This window comes from Anomaloglossus baeobatrachus, chromosome 5 (assembly GCF_048569485.1).
Source record: "Anomaloglossus baeobatrachus isolate aAnoBae1 chromosome 5, aAnoBae1.hap1, whole genome shotgun sequence".
NCBI lineage: Eukaryota > Metazoa > Chordata > Amphibia > Anura > Aromobatidae > Anomaloglossus > Anomaloglossus baeobatrachus.
In genome coordinates this window covers 80,983,363-80,997,407 of record NC_134357.1, presented here as the reverse complement: position 1 = coordinate 80,997,407, position 14,045 = coordinate 80,983,363, and the positions used below count along the sequence as shown (strand labels likewise).

Genomic DNA, 14,045 nt, shown 5'->3' with positions numbered 1-14,045 from the left:
GCGGGCGAGGTGATGTCACAGCTATGTATACCCACCCCGTTTAAGCATGGATAGTGTAGCTGCAGGCAATTGTACACACGTTTCAGCGGGTATCTGTAGACATGACGTCACCTGCTCCTGTCACCTCTGGATGCAAAGTGAGTGGAGTAGGACCAAACATTTAAGTCTTAAAGAGGACCAACCACCAGGATTTCCTACATAACCTAAAACCAGTCCTATACTGGGGCTATCATGCTGATTCTATACATACCTGTAGTTATGAGATTGGATGTATAGTTTTTGAAACACAAGCAAGTAAACTTTGTAAAACGAGCAGATTTTTGATTAGCAGCAGCTGGCGAGCTCGTAATACCTGGGGTGGGATATGATAGTAATTCCCGCACGTTCGTCTGTTGTCCCTCCCCCTATCTGTCAACAGACAAATAATGTTGCTTCCTGGTATCAGCTATGTTGGCTGAAGCCTCGGCCCTTCTGGTCACATGGGTATGACATCAGCAAGGTCCTTGAAGCCACTTTGATTTAGCCACAACCATTAGTAAAACGCTTATACAATAGAATTAACATAAATAAAAGATAGGGGGAGGAACAACAGGCGAGGGGGCGGGAATCACTATAAAAAAAAAAGAGAATTTTGTTTACTTACCGTAAATTCTTTTTCTTATAGTTCCAACATGGGAGACCCAAACCATGGGTGTATAGCTACTGCCTCCGGAGGACACACAAAGTACTACACTCAAACGTGTAGCTCCTCCCTCCGGGCTATATACACCCCCTGGATGACAATCTACCCAGTTCAGTGCAAAAGCTGAAGGAGGACATCCACCCATAAGTAGAGATAGAGTAAAACTCGGAATAACCGTAACTCTGACTACTAACAACAGCCGGTGAAACACACGGAACAAAAAAACTGCCAACAGGCAACAGGGAGGGTGCTGGGTCTCCCATGTCGGAACTATAAGAAAAAGAATTTACGGTAAGTAAACAAAATTCTCTTTTTCTTTATCGTTCCTTATGGGAGACCCAAACCATGGGACGTTCCAAAGCAGTCCATGGGTGGGAATAAACCAACTGAGAAGTAGGCAAAACCTAACTTCACAAATGGGCGACAGCCGCCTGAAGAATGCGTCTGCCCAAGCTCGCATCTGCCGAAGCATGAGCATGCACTTGGTAGTGCTTCGAAAAAGTGTGCAGACTGGACCACGTGGCAGCCTGACAAACCTGCTGAGCCGTAGCCTGGTGCCTGAAAGCCCAGGAGGCACCGACAGCTCTGGTCGAGTGCGCCTTAATCCCTGGCGGGGGAGGCGCCTGGAACACTGGTAGGCATCGGTGATAGCCGACCTGATCCAACGAGCTAGGGTCGGTTTAGAAGCAGCGAGACCCTTGCGCTGACCAGTGGTTAGCACAAAAAGTGAGGTGCACCGCCTAAAAACGGCAGTGCGTGACACATAGATTCGGAGCGCCCGCACCAAATCCAAGGTATGCAACGCCTTTTCAAAGCAATGCACAGGGGCCGGACAAAGAGAAGGCAATGAAATGTCCTGGTTAAGGTGGAAAGGAGACACCACCTTAGGGAGAAAGTCCGGAGATGGACGAAGAACCACCTTGTCTTGGTGAAACACCAAAAAAGGTGACTCCGAAGAGAGCGCAGCCAAATCAGAGACTCTCCTGAGAGAAGTTATGGCTACTAGAAGAACAACTTTCTGTGAAAGTCGAAACAAGGGAACATCCCTGAGCGGTTCAAAGGGGGGTTTTTGTAAGGCCGTGAGGACCAGATTAAGGTCCCAGGGATCCAAGGGCCTCCGGTAAGGAGGAATGATGTGAGATGCGCCCTGCATGAAAGTGCGCACCTGAGCCAGTCGGGCGATACGCCGCTGGAACAATACCGACAGAGCCGACACCTGTCCCTTGAGGAAATTGAGGGACAGTCCTAGCTGTAGACCGGACTGTAGAAAAGACAGGATGGTCGGCAAGGAGAACGGCCAAGGGGCATGGTCGGAAGAGCGACACCAGGACAGGAAAATCCTCCAAGTCCTGTGGTAAATCTTGGCCGAGGAAGACTTCCGAGCCTGAGTCATGGTGGAGATGACCTCAGAGGGAATGCCTGAAGCCGTTAGGATCCAGGACTCAAGAGCCACGCCGTCAATCTGAGAGCCGCAGAATTCTGGCGGAAGAACGGACCTTGAGAGAGAAGGTCTGGGCGGTCCGGGAGATGCCACGGCACCTCTACGGACAGACGGAGCAGGTCTGGGTACCAAGCTCGCCTGGGCCAGTCCGGAGCAATGAGTATGACTCGACGGCCCTCCATTCTGATCTTGCGCAGAACCCTGGGCAAGAGCGCTAGAGGGGGAAACACATAGGCCAGACGGAACTGAGACCAATCTTGAACCAGTGCGTCTGCTGCGAAGGCTTGAGGATCGTGGGAGCGAGCCACGTAAACCGGAACCTTGTTGTTGTGCCGGGATGCCATTAGGTCCACTTCCGGAGTGCCCCACTTGCGGCAGATTGATCTGAACACTGACGGGTGCAGGGCCCACTCGCCGCTGTCCACGGTTTGACGGCTGAGATAATCGTCCTCCCAGTTTTCCACGCCTGGGATGTGGACTGCAGACATGGTGGACTTGGAGTCCTCCGTCCACTGGAGGATTCGTTGAACCTCCAACATCGCCAGACGGCTGTGAGTCCCGCCCTGGTGATTGATGTAGGCAACAGCTGTCGCGTTGTCCGACTGAACTCGAATGTGCTTGCCCGCCAACAGGTGGTGAAAGGCTAGGAGAGCTAGAAACACAGCTCTGATCTCCAGCACATTGATCGAGAGGGCTGATTCGGACGGAGTCCAAGTGCCCTGAGCTCGGTGATGGAGAAATACTGCTCCCCAACCGGAGAGGCTGGCATCCGTGGTGAGGATCACCCAGGACGGAGTCAGGAAGGAGCGGCCCTGGGACAGAGAGAGAGGCCGAAGCCACCACTGAAGGGAGCTCCTGGTCTGTGACGACAGAGCCACCTGCCTGTGCAAGGAAGAGATCCGCTTGTCCCAACAGCGGAGAATGTCCAGCTGCAGGGGACGCAGATGGAACTGAGCAAAGGGAACCGCTTCCATGGACGCCACCATCTGACCCAGCACCTGCATGAGGTGTCTGATGGAATGACGGCGGTGCCTCAGCAGAGAGCGCACCGCCAGACGAAGGGACTGCTGTTTGACTAAGGGCAACTTGACAAGTGCCGGCAGAGTCTCGAATTGCATCCCTAGGTACAAAAGCACCTGGGTCGGGATCAGAGTGGACTTGGGCAGGTTGACAAGCCACCCGAACTGAACTAGCGTGGCGAGAGTGAGAGAGACACTCCGCTGGCAGTCTGCACTGGATGAGGCCTTGACTAGAAGGTCGTCCAGGTAAGGAATCACTGCCAACCCCTGGAGGTGCAGGACCGCAACCACTGCTGCCATGACCTTGGTGAATACTCGAGGGGCCGTGGCTAAGCCGAAGGGGAGAGCCACGAATTGAAAATGTTCCTCTCCGATCGCAAAGCGTAGCCAACGCTGGTGTGAAACCGCAATAGGCACATGCAGATAGGCATCTCTGATGTCGATGGATGCCAGAAAATCTCCTTGGGTCATTGATGCAATGACCGATCTCAGAGATTCCATGCGAAAGTGCCGCACCTGAACATGCTTGTTGAGAAGCTTGAGGTCCAGGATGGGTCGGAAGGAACCGTCCTTTTTGGGGACTAGAAAGAGGTTTGAGTAGAAACCGCTGAACCGTTCCCGGGCGGGAACCGGAACAATTACACCGTTGGCCTGCAGGGATGCCACGGCCTGAGAGAAGGCGGCGGCTTTGGAGCAGGGGGGGGTGGACAGAAAAAATCTGTTTGGCGGGCTTGAAGAAAATTCTATCCTGTAGCCGTGGGAGATGATATCCCGCACCCACTGATCGGAGACGTGTTGCAACCACACGTCGCCAAAGTGGGAGAGCCTGCCACCGACCAAGGACGTTGCTGGCGCGGCTAGATAGTCACGAGGAGGCTGCCTTAGTGGCAGCGGCTCCTCCGGTCTTTTGAGGACGCGGATTTGCGCGCCAGTTGGATTTACGATCCTTGGCTGCGGTAGTGGACGAGGTCGAGGGCTTAGAGGACGACCAGTTAGAGGAACAAAAGGAACGAAACCTCGATTGGTTCCTGCCCTGGACAGGTTTCTTGGGTTTAGCTTGTGGCAGGGAAGTACTCTTCCCGCCAGTAGCTTCCTTAATTATGTCATCCAGCTGTTCCCCAAACAGCCGGGACCCAGTAAAAGGGAGACTCGCAAGGTACTTCTTAGAGGAAGCGTCTGCTTTCCACTCTCGAAGCCACAAGATCCTGCGGATCGCGAGGGAGTTAACGGAGGCCACCGCAGTGCGGTGAGAAGCCTCCAGGATGGCAGACATGGCGTAGGATGCAAAAGCCGAAGCTTGAGAAGTTAAGGCATCCGTCTCAGGAATAGAGTCCCTGGAGAGGGAATGAATCTCTGCCAGAGAAGCAGAGACTGCCTTAAGAGCCCACACTGCCGCAAAAGACGGGGAGAACGAGGCTCCTGCCGCCTCATATACAGACTTGGCCAGAAGGTCAACCTGGCGGTCAGTGGGATCCTTAAGAGAAGTGCCATCAGCCACAGCTACGACTGTGCGGGCTGACATTCTGGAAAAAAAAAAAAATATCAGAGAATGCAAGTGTGTGATCCTCCTGAAACACAAAGCATTGAACTGGGTAGATTGTCATCCAGGGGGTGTATATAGCCCGGAGGGAGGAGCTACACGTTTGAGTGTAGTACTTTGTGTGTCCTCCGGAGGCAGTAGCTATACACCCATGGTTTGGGTCTCCCATAAGGAACGATAAAGAAAAAAAAAACACCCCAGCTATTAGCTGCTGCCAATCAAAAAGCTGCTCATTTTACAAACTTTATTTGCTTGTGTTTCATAAACTATACATCCGATCTCACAACTACAGGTATGAATAGAATCAGCATGATAGCACCAGTATAGCACTGGCTTTAGGTTATATAGGAAAATCCTGGTGATTGCTGCGCTTTAAGCTTCTGACATCTAGTTACATTAGATGTTTTGATCTGCGGGATACTGGGTGCGGAGACCTCCACCGATATAAGTGGCTCTCCTCAGAGATGATGACTATGGTATGGATTCATGGAACGCCTCACAGAGTGGAGTCGCAGTAAATAAATCTACAGGGAGGCTTGGAGTGAGCGGCGAGCAGTGTATACATCTATATACAGTGTACAGCTCTGAACCATGCTGGCTCTGCACCTCGAGGAGAGGTGAACAAAAGCAAAGGGCGCCTTCATTACGGTGATCAGTGGAGGTCTCAGGACCCGGGAACCCACCATCCAGTGACATGTCAGAAGTAGGCAACATTATGGGAACATTTAACGGAAGAAAATAAAAATAATTAAAAAAAAATGAAAATAACTGAGGTTTGAAAGAGAAAAAGAAGGGAATTTTGTTTACTTACCGTAAATTCCTTTTCTTCTAGCTCCAATTGGGAGACCCAGACAATTGGGTGTATAGCTACTGCCTCCGGAGGCCACACAAAGTATTACACTTAAAAGTGTAAGGCCCCTCCCCTTCTGGCTATACACCCTCCCGTGGGATCACGGGCTCCTCAGTTTTAGTGCAAAAGCAAGAAGGAGGAAAGCCAATAACAGGTTTAAAGACAAATTCAATCCGAAGAAACATCGGAGAACTGAAACTATTCAACATGAACAACATGTGTACCCGAAAAAACCAAAAATCCCTAAGAAAACAGGGCGGGTGCTGGGTCTCCCAATTGGAGCTAGAAGAAAAGGAATTTACGGTAAGTAAACAAAATTCCCTTCTTCTTTATCGCTCCTAATTGGGAGACCCAGACAATTGGGACGTCCAAAAGCAGTCCCTGGGTGGGTAAAAGAATACCTCGTGATAGGGCTGTCAAACAGCCCTGTCCTACAGGTGGGCAACCGCCGCCTGAAGGACTTGTCTACCTAGGCTGGCGTCCGCCGAAGCGTAGGTATGCACCTGATAATGCTTGGTAAAGGTGTGCAGACTCGACCAGGTAGCTGCCTGGCACACCTGCTGAGCCGTAGCCTGGTGCCGTAAAGCCCAGGACGCACCCACGGCTCTGGTAGAATGGGCCTTCAGCCCTGAAGGAACCGGAAGCCCCGCAGAACGGTAGGCTTCAAGAATTGGTTCCTTGATCCACCGAGCCAGGGTGGATTTGGAAGCTTGCGACCCTTTACGCTGACCAGCGACAAGGACAAAGAGTGCATCCGAGCGGCGTAAGGGCGCCGTGCGGGAAATGTAGATTCTGACCAGATCCAACAAATGCAAACCTTTCTCAAATTGATGAACTGGATGAGGACACAAGGAAGGTAATGTGACATCCTGATTGAGATGAAAGGGGGATACCACCTTAGGGAGAAACTCAGGAATCGGACGTAGAACCACCTTGTCCTGGTGAAACACCAGGAAGGGAGATTTGCATGAGAGCGCCGCTAGCTCGGACACTCTCCGAAGAGACGTGACCGCAACTAGAAAGGCCACTTTCTGTGAAAGACGAGAAAGGGAAACATCCTTCATAGGCTCGAAAGGCGGCTTCTGGAGGGCAATTAGAACCTTGTTCAGATCCCAGGGCTCTAACGGCCGCTTGTAAGGAGGGACGATATGACAAACTCCTTGCAGGAACGTGCGTACCTGAGTAAGTCGTGCTAGGCGTTTCTGAAAAAATACAGATAGCGCTGAGACTTGTCCTTTAAGGGAACTGAGCGACAAACCTTTTTCCAACCCGGATTGCAGGAAGGAAAGAAAAGTAGGCAATGCAAAAGGCCAGGGAGAAACTTCCTGAGCAGCGCACCAAGATAAGAATATCTTCCACGTCCTGTGGTAGATCTTGGCGGAGGATGGTTTTCTAGCCTGTCTCATGGTGGTAATAACCTCTCGAGATAATCCTGAAGACGCTAGGATCCAGGACTCAATGGCCACACAGTCAGGTTCAGGGCCGCAGAATTCAGGTGGAAAAACGGCCCTTGAGATAGCAAGTCTGGTCGTTCTGGTAGTGCCCATGGTTGGCCTACCGTGAGGTGCCAGAGATCTGGGTACCACGATCTCCTCGGCCAGTCTGGAGCGACGAGGATGGCGCGACGGCAGTCGGCCCTGATCTTGCGCAGCACTCTGGGTAACAATGCCAGAGGCGGGAACACATAAGGTAGCCGGAATTGCGACCAATCTTGAACTAAGGCGTCTGCCGCCAGAGCTCGGTGATCGTGAGACCGTGCCATGAAAGTCGGGACCTTGTTGTTGTGCCGTGACGCCATCAGGTCGACGTCCGGCATCCCCCAGCGGCGACAGATCTCCTGAAACACGTCCGGGTGAAGGGACCATTCCCCTGCGTCCATACCCTGGCGACTGAGGAAGTCTGCTTCCCAGTTTTCCACGCCTGGGATGTGAACTGCGGATATGGTGGAAGCCGTGTCTTCCACCCACGTCAGAATCCGTCGGACTTCCTGGAAGGCTTGCCGACTGCGTGTTCCGCCTTGGTGGTTGATGTACGCTACCGCTGTGGAGTTGTCCGACTGAATTCGGATCTGCTTGCCTTCCAGCCACTGCTGGAAGGCTTGTAGGGCAAGATACACTGCTCTGATTTCTAGAACATTGATCTGAAGAGTGGACTCTTCCTGAGTCCACGTCCCTTGAGCCCTGTGGTGGAGAAACACTGCTCCCCACCCTGATAGACTCGCGTCTGTCGTGACTACCTCCCAGGATGGGGGTAGAAAGGACTTTCCTTTCGACAAAACGGTGGGAAGAAGCCACCACCGAAGAGATTCCTTGGCCGCCTGAGAAAGGGAGACGTCTCTGTCGAGGGATGTCGACTTCCCGTCCCATTGGCGGAGAATGTCCCATTGTAGTGGACGGAAATGAAACTGCGCGAAAGGGACTGCTTCCATTGCTGCTACCATCTTCCCTAGGAAGTGCATGAGGCGTCTCAAGGGGTGAGACTGGCCTTGAAGGAGAGATTGCACCCCTGTCTGTAGTGAACGCTGTTTGTCCAGCGGAAGCTTCACTATCGCTGAGAGAGTATGGAACTCCATGCCAAGGTATGTTAGCGATTGGGTCGGAGTCAGATTTGACTTTGAAAAGTTGATGATCCACCCGAAACTCTGGAGAGTCTCCAGCGCAACGTTCAGGCTATGCTGGCATGCCTCTTGAGAGGGTGCCTTGACAAGTAGATCGTCCAAATACGGGATCACGGAGTGACCTTGAGAGTGCAGGACTGCTACTACTGCTGCCATGACCTTGGTGAAGACACGTGGGGCTGTCGCCAGCCCGAAAGGCAGAGCTACGAACTGAAGGTGTTCGTCTCCTATAACAAAGCGTAGAAAACGCTGGTGCTCTGGAGCAATCGGCACGTGGAGATAGGCATCCTTGATGTCTATAGATGCTAGGAAATCTCCTTGAGACATTGAGGCGATGACGGAGCGAAGGGATTCCATTCGGAACCGCCTGGTTTTTACGTGCTTGTTGAGCAGTTTTAGATCCAGAACGGGACGGAATGACCCGTCCTTTTTTGGCACCACAAACAAGTTGGAGTAAAAACCGTGACCTTGTTCCTGAAGAGGAACGGGGGTCACCACTCCTTCCGCTTTTAGAGTGGACACCGCTAGCCGCAGAGCATCGGCTCGGTCGGGAGGTGGAGAAGTTCTGAAGAAACGAGTTGGAGGACGAGAGCTGAACTCTATCCTGTACCCGTGAGACAGAATGTCTCTCACCCAACGGTCTGTGACCTGTGGCAGCCAAATGTCGCCAAAGCGAGAGAGCCTGCCACCGACCGAGGATGCGGAGAGAGGAGGCCGAAAGTCATGAGGAAGCCGCCTTGGTAGCGGGTCTTCCGGCTGTCTTTTTTGGGCGTGACTGAGTCCGCCAAGAATCTGAGCTCCTCTGATCCTTTTGAGTCCGTTTGGACAAGGAGAATTGGGACCTGCCTGAGCCTCGAAAGGACCGAAACCCCGACTGTCCCCTCCTCTGTTGGGGTTTATTTTGTCTGGGCTGAGGTAAAGATGAATCTTTACCCTTGGAGTGTTTAATGATTTCATCTAAGCGCTCCCCAAAAAGTCGGTCACGAGAAAATGGCAAACTGGTTAAACACTTTTTGGAAGCAGAATCTGCCTTCCATTCTCTTAACCACAAGGCTCTGCGTAAAACTACGGAGTTGGCGGATGCCACTGCCGTACGGCTCGTAGAGTCTAGGACAGCATTAATCGCGTAAGACGCAAATGCAGACATTTGAGAGGTTAAGGGTGCCACCTGCGGAGCAGATGTACGTGTGACCGTGTCAATCTGTGTAAGGCCAGCTGAAATAGCTTGGAGTGCCCATACGGCTGCGAATGCTGGAGCAAACGACGCGCCGATAGCTTCATAGATGGATTTCAACCAAAGTTCCATCTGCCTGTCAGTGGCATCTTTAAGTGCCGCCCCATCTTCCACTGCAACTAAGGACCTAGCTGCAAGCCTGGAGATTGGAGGATCCACCTTGGGACACTGGGTCCAACCTTTGACCACGTCCGGGGGAAAAGGATAACGTGTATCCTTAAGCCGTTTGGAAAAACGCTTATCCGGATAAGCGTGGTGTTTCTGGATTGCCTCTCTAAAGTCAGAGTGGTCCAGAAATACACTTAATTTACGCTTGGGATACCTGAAATGGAATTTCTCCTGCTGTGAAGCTGTCTCCTCCACAGGAAGAGCAGGTGGAGAAATGTCCAGCATTTTATTGATGGACGCTATAAGATCATTCACTATGGCGTCACCATCAGGAGTATCCAAATTGAGAGCGGTCTCAGGATCAGAATCCTGACCAGCTATCTCCGCCTCATCATACAGAGAGTCCTGCTGGGACCCTGACCAGTGTGATGAAGTCGAGGGCCGCTCATAGCGAGCTCGTTTAGGCTGTCTGGGACTGTCGTCCGTGTCAGAGCCATCACCCTGGGATGCAAGAGACACCCCCGGATCCCGGAACTGTTCCAACTGAGGGGGACCAGGGAGCAATGAGTTAACAGAGTCCATGGCCTGAGCTACTGGTCTAGACTGCAATGTTTCAAGAATTTTAGTCATAGTCACAGACAATCTGTCAGCAAAGACTGCAAACTCCGTCCCTGTCACCTGGACAGTATTCACAGGAGGTTCTGCCTGGGTCACCTCCAGCAGAGGCCCCGGCCGAGCAAGTGCCACAGGGGCCGAGCACTGCACACAGTGGGGGTCAGTGGAACCTGCCGGTAGAACAGCCCCCACATGCGGTACAAGCAGCATAGAAAGCCTGTGCCTTGGCACCTTTGCTTTTTGCGGTCGACATGCTGTTGTGTCCTCTGAGAAATATAGGAGGGTATATACCAGAGGATCCCCAGCGACCGTACAGTGCAATGTAAAGCTGCAAGCATAAAATACAATATACACTTCAGCACCAGTGGGGGTCAGCCCTTAAGGGCAGCTTACCGCCCGCTGAAAAGCGGGTGTGTGGGCACCAGAATCCCGTGTCTGGGTCTCCCAGTCTCCTCTCTCCAGCTCAGACTGCAGATCAGGAATGGCTGCCGGCGTCCTGTGAAGAGGGGCGGACCGTGGGCGTGCCTCAAACAAAGTGCGGGAAACTGGCGTCCCACTGTACCCAGTGTGAGGGCTGGAGTATGCCAAGCAGACTCCAGCCCTCTGCGCTGACGTTCTGAATAGCGTCCCGCCCTTCCCCTGACTGGCAGGCCTGGGGGCGGGAACGAAACGAAACTAGGCCGCAGAAGCCGTGGACTCGAGTAATAAGCGCGGCCGTGATATATGCACGGCCAGCGCGGAAGTCCCCGGCGCACCACAAGTCCCAGCCGCGCCGCAGCGAAAAAACTGACAGCAGCGGCCGCGCGGCAGTTCCAAATACGTGTCCCCTCTCAGCAAAACTGCAGATAGGAATGGCACCAGCGCAGCAGCGCTGTTGCCCCCGCGCACTAACACACCCAGCAACGCTGCGGTGTGCGCGCGATATGTACGGGGACACAGAGTACCTTGACGTAGCAGGGCCTGTCCCTGACGATACTCAGCTCCATTCCAGCAGGTTCTCAGGGGCTGTGGATGGAGCACGGTCTCAGTGCCTGGAGACCGGTAAAATCCCACTTCACCCAGAGCCCTAAGGGGGATGGGGAAGGATGCAGCATGTGGGCTCCAGCCTCCGTACCCGCAATGGGTACCTCAACCTTAACAAACACCGCCGACAAAAAGTGGGGTGAGAAGGGAGCATGCTGGGGGCCCTAGTATGGGCCCTCTTTTCTTCCATCCGACATAGTCAGCAGCTGCTGCTGACTAAACAGTGGAGCTATGCGTGTATGTGTGCCTCCTTCGCACAAAGCATGAAAACTGAGGAGCCCGTGATCCCACGGGAGGGTGTATAGCCAGAAGGGGAGGGGGCCTTACACTTTTAAGTGTAATACTTTGTGTGGCCTCCGGAGGCAGTAGCTATACACCCAATTGTCTGGGTCTCCCAATTAGGAGCGATAAAGAAAAATATATATGGAAGAGATTAAAGAAAGAAAATAATCTCTGCTTTCTTCAAGACACGGCACCATTCTTAATGGTGTGTGTGGTACAGATATGCAGAAATACGTACATAGGTATACAGTTATTAGCTGTTCATGAAAACATCAACGCCTGCAGCGACTGTAACAGATTGAAAGTTAATGGAAATGCAGCAATGGTGGGTTTAGAGAAATAAAAGCAAAACAGAAGACGAAGGTAATGCGGAATGAACAAGCAAATATGACTTTCTGATATTACAGAAGAACAATTTACTGCACAACCTGCAAAAATATGGTGATATAATGCGAGGAGCAATAAAACGCTGCAGGAGAGATGAAAACAGTGATTTGTTTTATAGGAAAGTGAAAAATAACTAATGATATTATACTGCCCCCTGGTGGATAACACTTGGCACAAGAAAATGGTGTACACAAGGTTTTTCCAAGTAATTACAACTTGAGAAATAGCACATCGTTTGGTATATACAGTATATATGATATGATACATGTGGTGCTGATTATGCAGAGTACAATGCATGGGAAAGCTTTTTGTCAAACCCCATTATACAAGGTGGCCATAAAGTAACCTAAGGTGTATGGAGCCGTGCGCAGACTGACCCATGGACAGAAATGGCTGAAAATTGGTATGTATGCTATTCAAGGCATTATTTTATGGCCACCTTGGATAGATAGATAGCTAGATGGACGGGAGGGGGGAGATGGACGGGAGGGGGGAGATGGACGGGAGGGGGGAGATGGCCGGGAGGGGGGGAGATGGCCGGGAGGGGGGGAGATGGCCGGGGAGGGGGGGAGATGGCCGGGAGGGGGGGGGAGATGGCCGGGAGGGGGGGGAGATGGCCGGGAGGGGGGGAGATGGCCGGGAGGGGGGGAGATGGCCGGGAGGGGGGGGCAGATGGCCGGGAGGGGGGGCAGATGGCCGGGAGGGGGGGCAGATGGCCGGGAGGGGGGGAGATGGCCGGGAGGGGGGGAGATAGCTGATCATTATATATCTCAGGCAGTGACAAAATCCCTTTAAAAAGACACAATGGCCTTCACCGAAGGTGTTCTACATATAAATACCCAAGATACCACGAGAAGCAAGAAGCAAAAAGTTGGGACCAGTTGGATTTCTTGCAAACTGCATGTCATGGATTCTTGCAGATCGCCATGTCACCTCATTCACCTGCACTGTGTTGAGATGTGACATAGGGCGATTTTTGGGTGTGTGACCCATGTGATGCAGCCAAAATTGCTTAGCTCAAGTTTAAGACCACGTTACACCTTTTAATATTGGTTGCCAGACACCTTAATGGCCGTCCTGTGTATGACCCTTATATGACATTACAAAGCTTTAGTACAGCCAGGCAGGCTTGTTTTTTGTGAGTCTTAAAAAAACCAAAACCCTTAATATTTACATACTGTATATATTTCTTCCAGTGCATTACAAAACCCCTATTTAGATGCATCAAATATGGATTGTTAATGGATTTGAAGAGTATTTGGGTACAAAAATCCTCAAATCAATCTCCAAAAAATCCTCAACCCTGAATACGTAGACGCTTAAAGGGATATCCCCAATCATTATACGTCAATGCTTATCCTTTGGATAGGTAAAAATTTGTGGCCTGGACAGCTTGGCCCACCAGGTTTGTTGGAAAAATAGCCAAGCTCTGACTTCTGCAGGAGGCCCACAGACAATGAAAGGTGTCAGGCTGTGGTAAAATGCATTCTCGGGATTGTTGTGGGGTCCAGGAAATTGCATTTTATTAGAGAGCTGATCACTTTTAGTTAGGGGGGGGTATAACCCTTAGAGACTTTTAGCACAAAATGACTGTTCAGACCAAGTACAGGCACTCAGTGCATCATGGTGGGGTCAGACATCTAAGTGCATCGTGCCACCTGCTTGCTTTTCCTTCATCTCCTTCCTTTTCTATGAAGCCAGAGCTGTCAATCAAAGAGGGGAACGTGGTGATAGACTGAAAACACTGGTGGGAAGGTGCACTAAATGTTTGGCCCCAACCTGAGGCACTGAGCGCCTGTACCTGGATTGAACAGTCACCCTGTGCTGATAGAGTCTCTTTAAATAATATGGTACGCGTGGACAAGTCAAGAACAGATAATTTCTGGTGACGTTTGGAAATTAGTATTTGTGCACACTGCTGACAAAAGGAATGATCACTAAACTACCCTGTGCTGCCCTTTCTTTGTGGGCTTCGGGCACAACCTGGGATATTCTTATTGATGTAAAGAATAATTTGTGTTTTTGAAAAAAAAATGTAAAATTATTTCTTACCTCGAGTCTATGAGCTAAGTTTTTGCTGTCTGGCACATCAATAAACTCCTCTACAGATTTGGTGCCATTGGCTTTGGGTTTTGATGCAGTTGGGCTGACAGCTGGTGGCTCCGTCAGTGGAGTCTCATCGCCCTTTGGAATCAGCAGTTTCTGCAGACGGCGCTCCTTACGGATGTCTTTGGCTTTCCGACAAGG

The 14,045-nt window shown here is 51.5% G+C and overlaps 1 protein-coding gene across 4 annotated transcripts in view; it reads right to left on the bottom strand.

The window, feature by feature from the left end:
• ATE1 (arginyltransferase 1) overlaps positions 1-14,045 on the bottom strand; it is a 188,355-nt gene that overhangs the window by 112,540 nt on the left and 61,770 nt on the right. For all 4 annotated transcript variants that reach the window (XM_075348636.1, XM_075348637.1, XM_075348638.1 and 1 more), the window contains exon 6: positions 13,851-14,045. This exon is cut by the window's right edge and continues 26 nt beyond it. In XM_075348636.1, coding sequence (XP_075204751.1) covers positions 13,851-14,045 — 195 coding nt within the window. The remainder of the gene's footprint in view (positions 1-13,850) is intronic.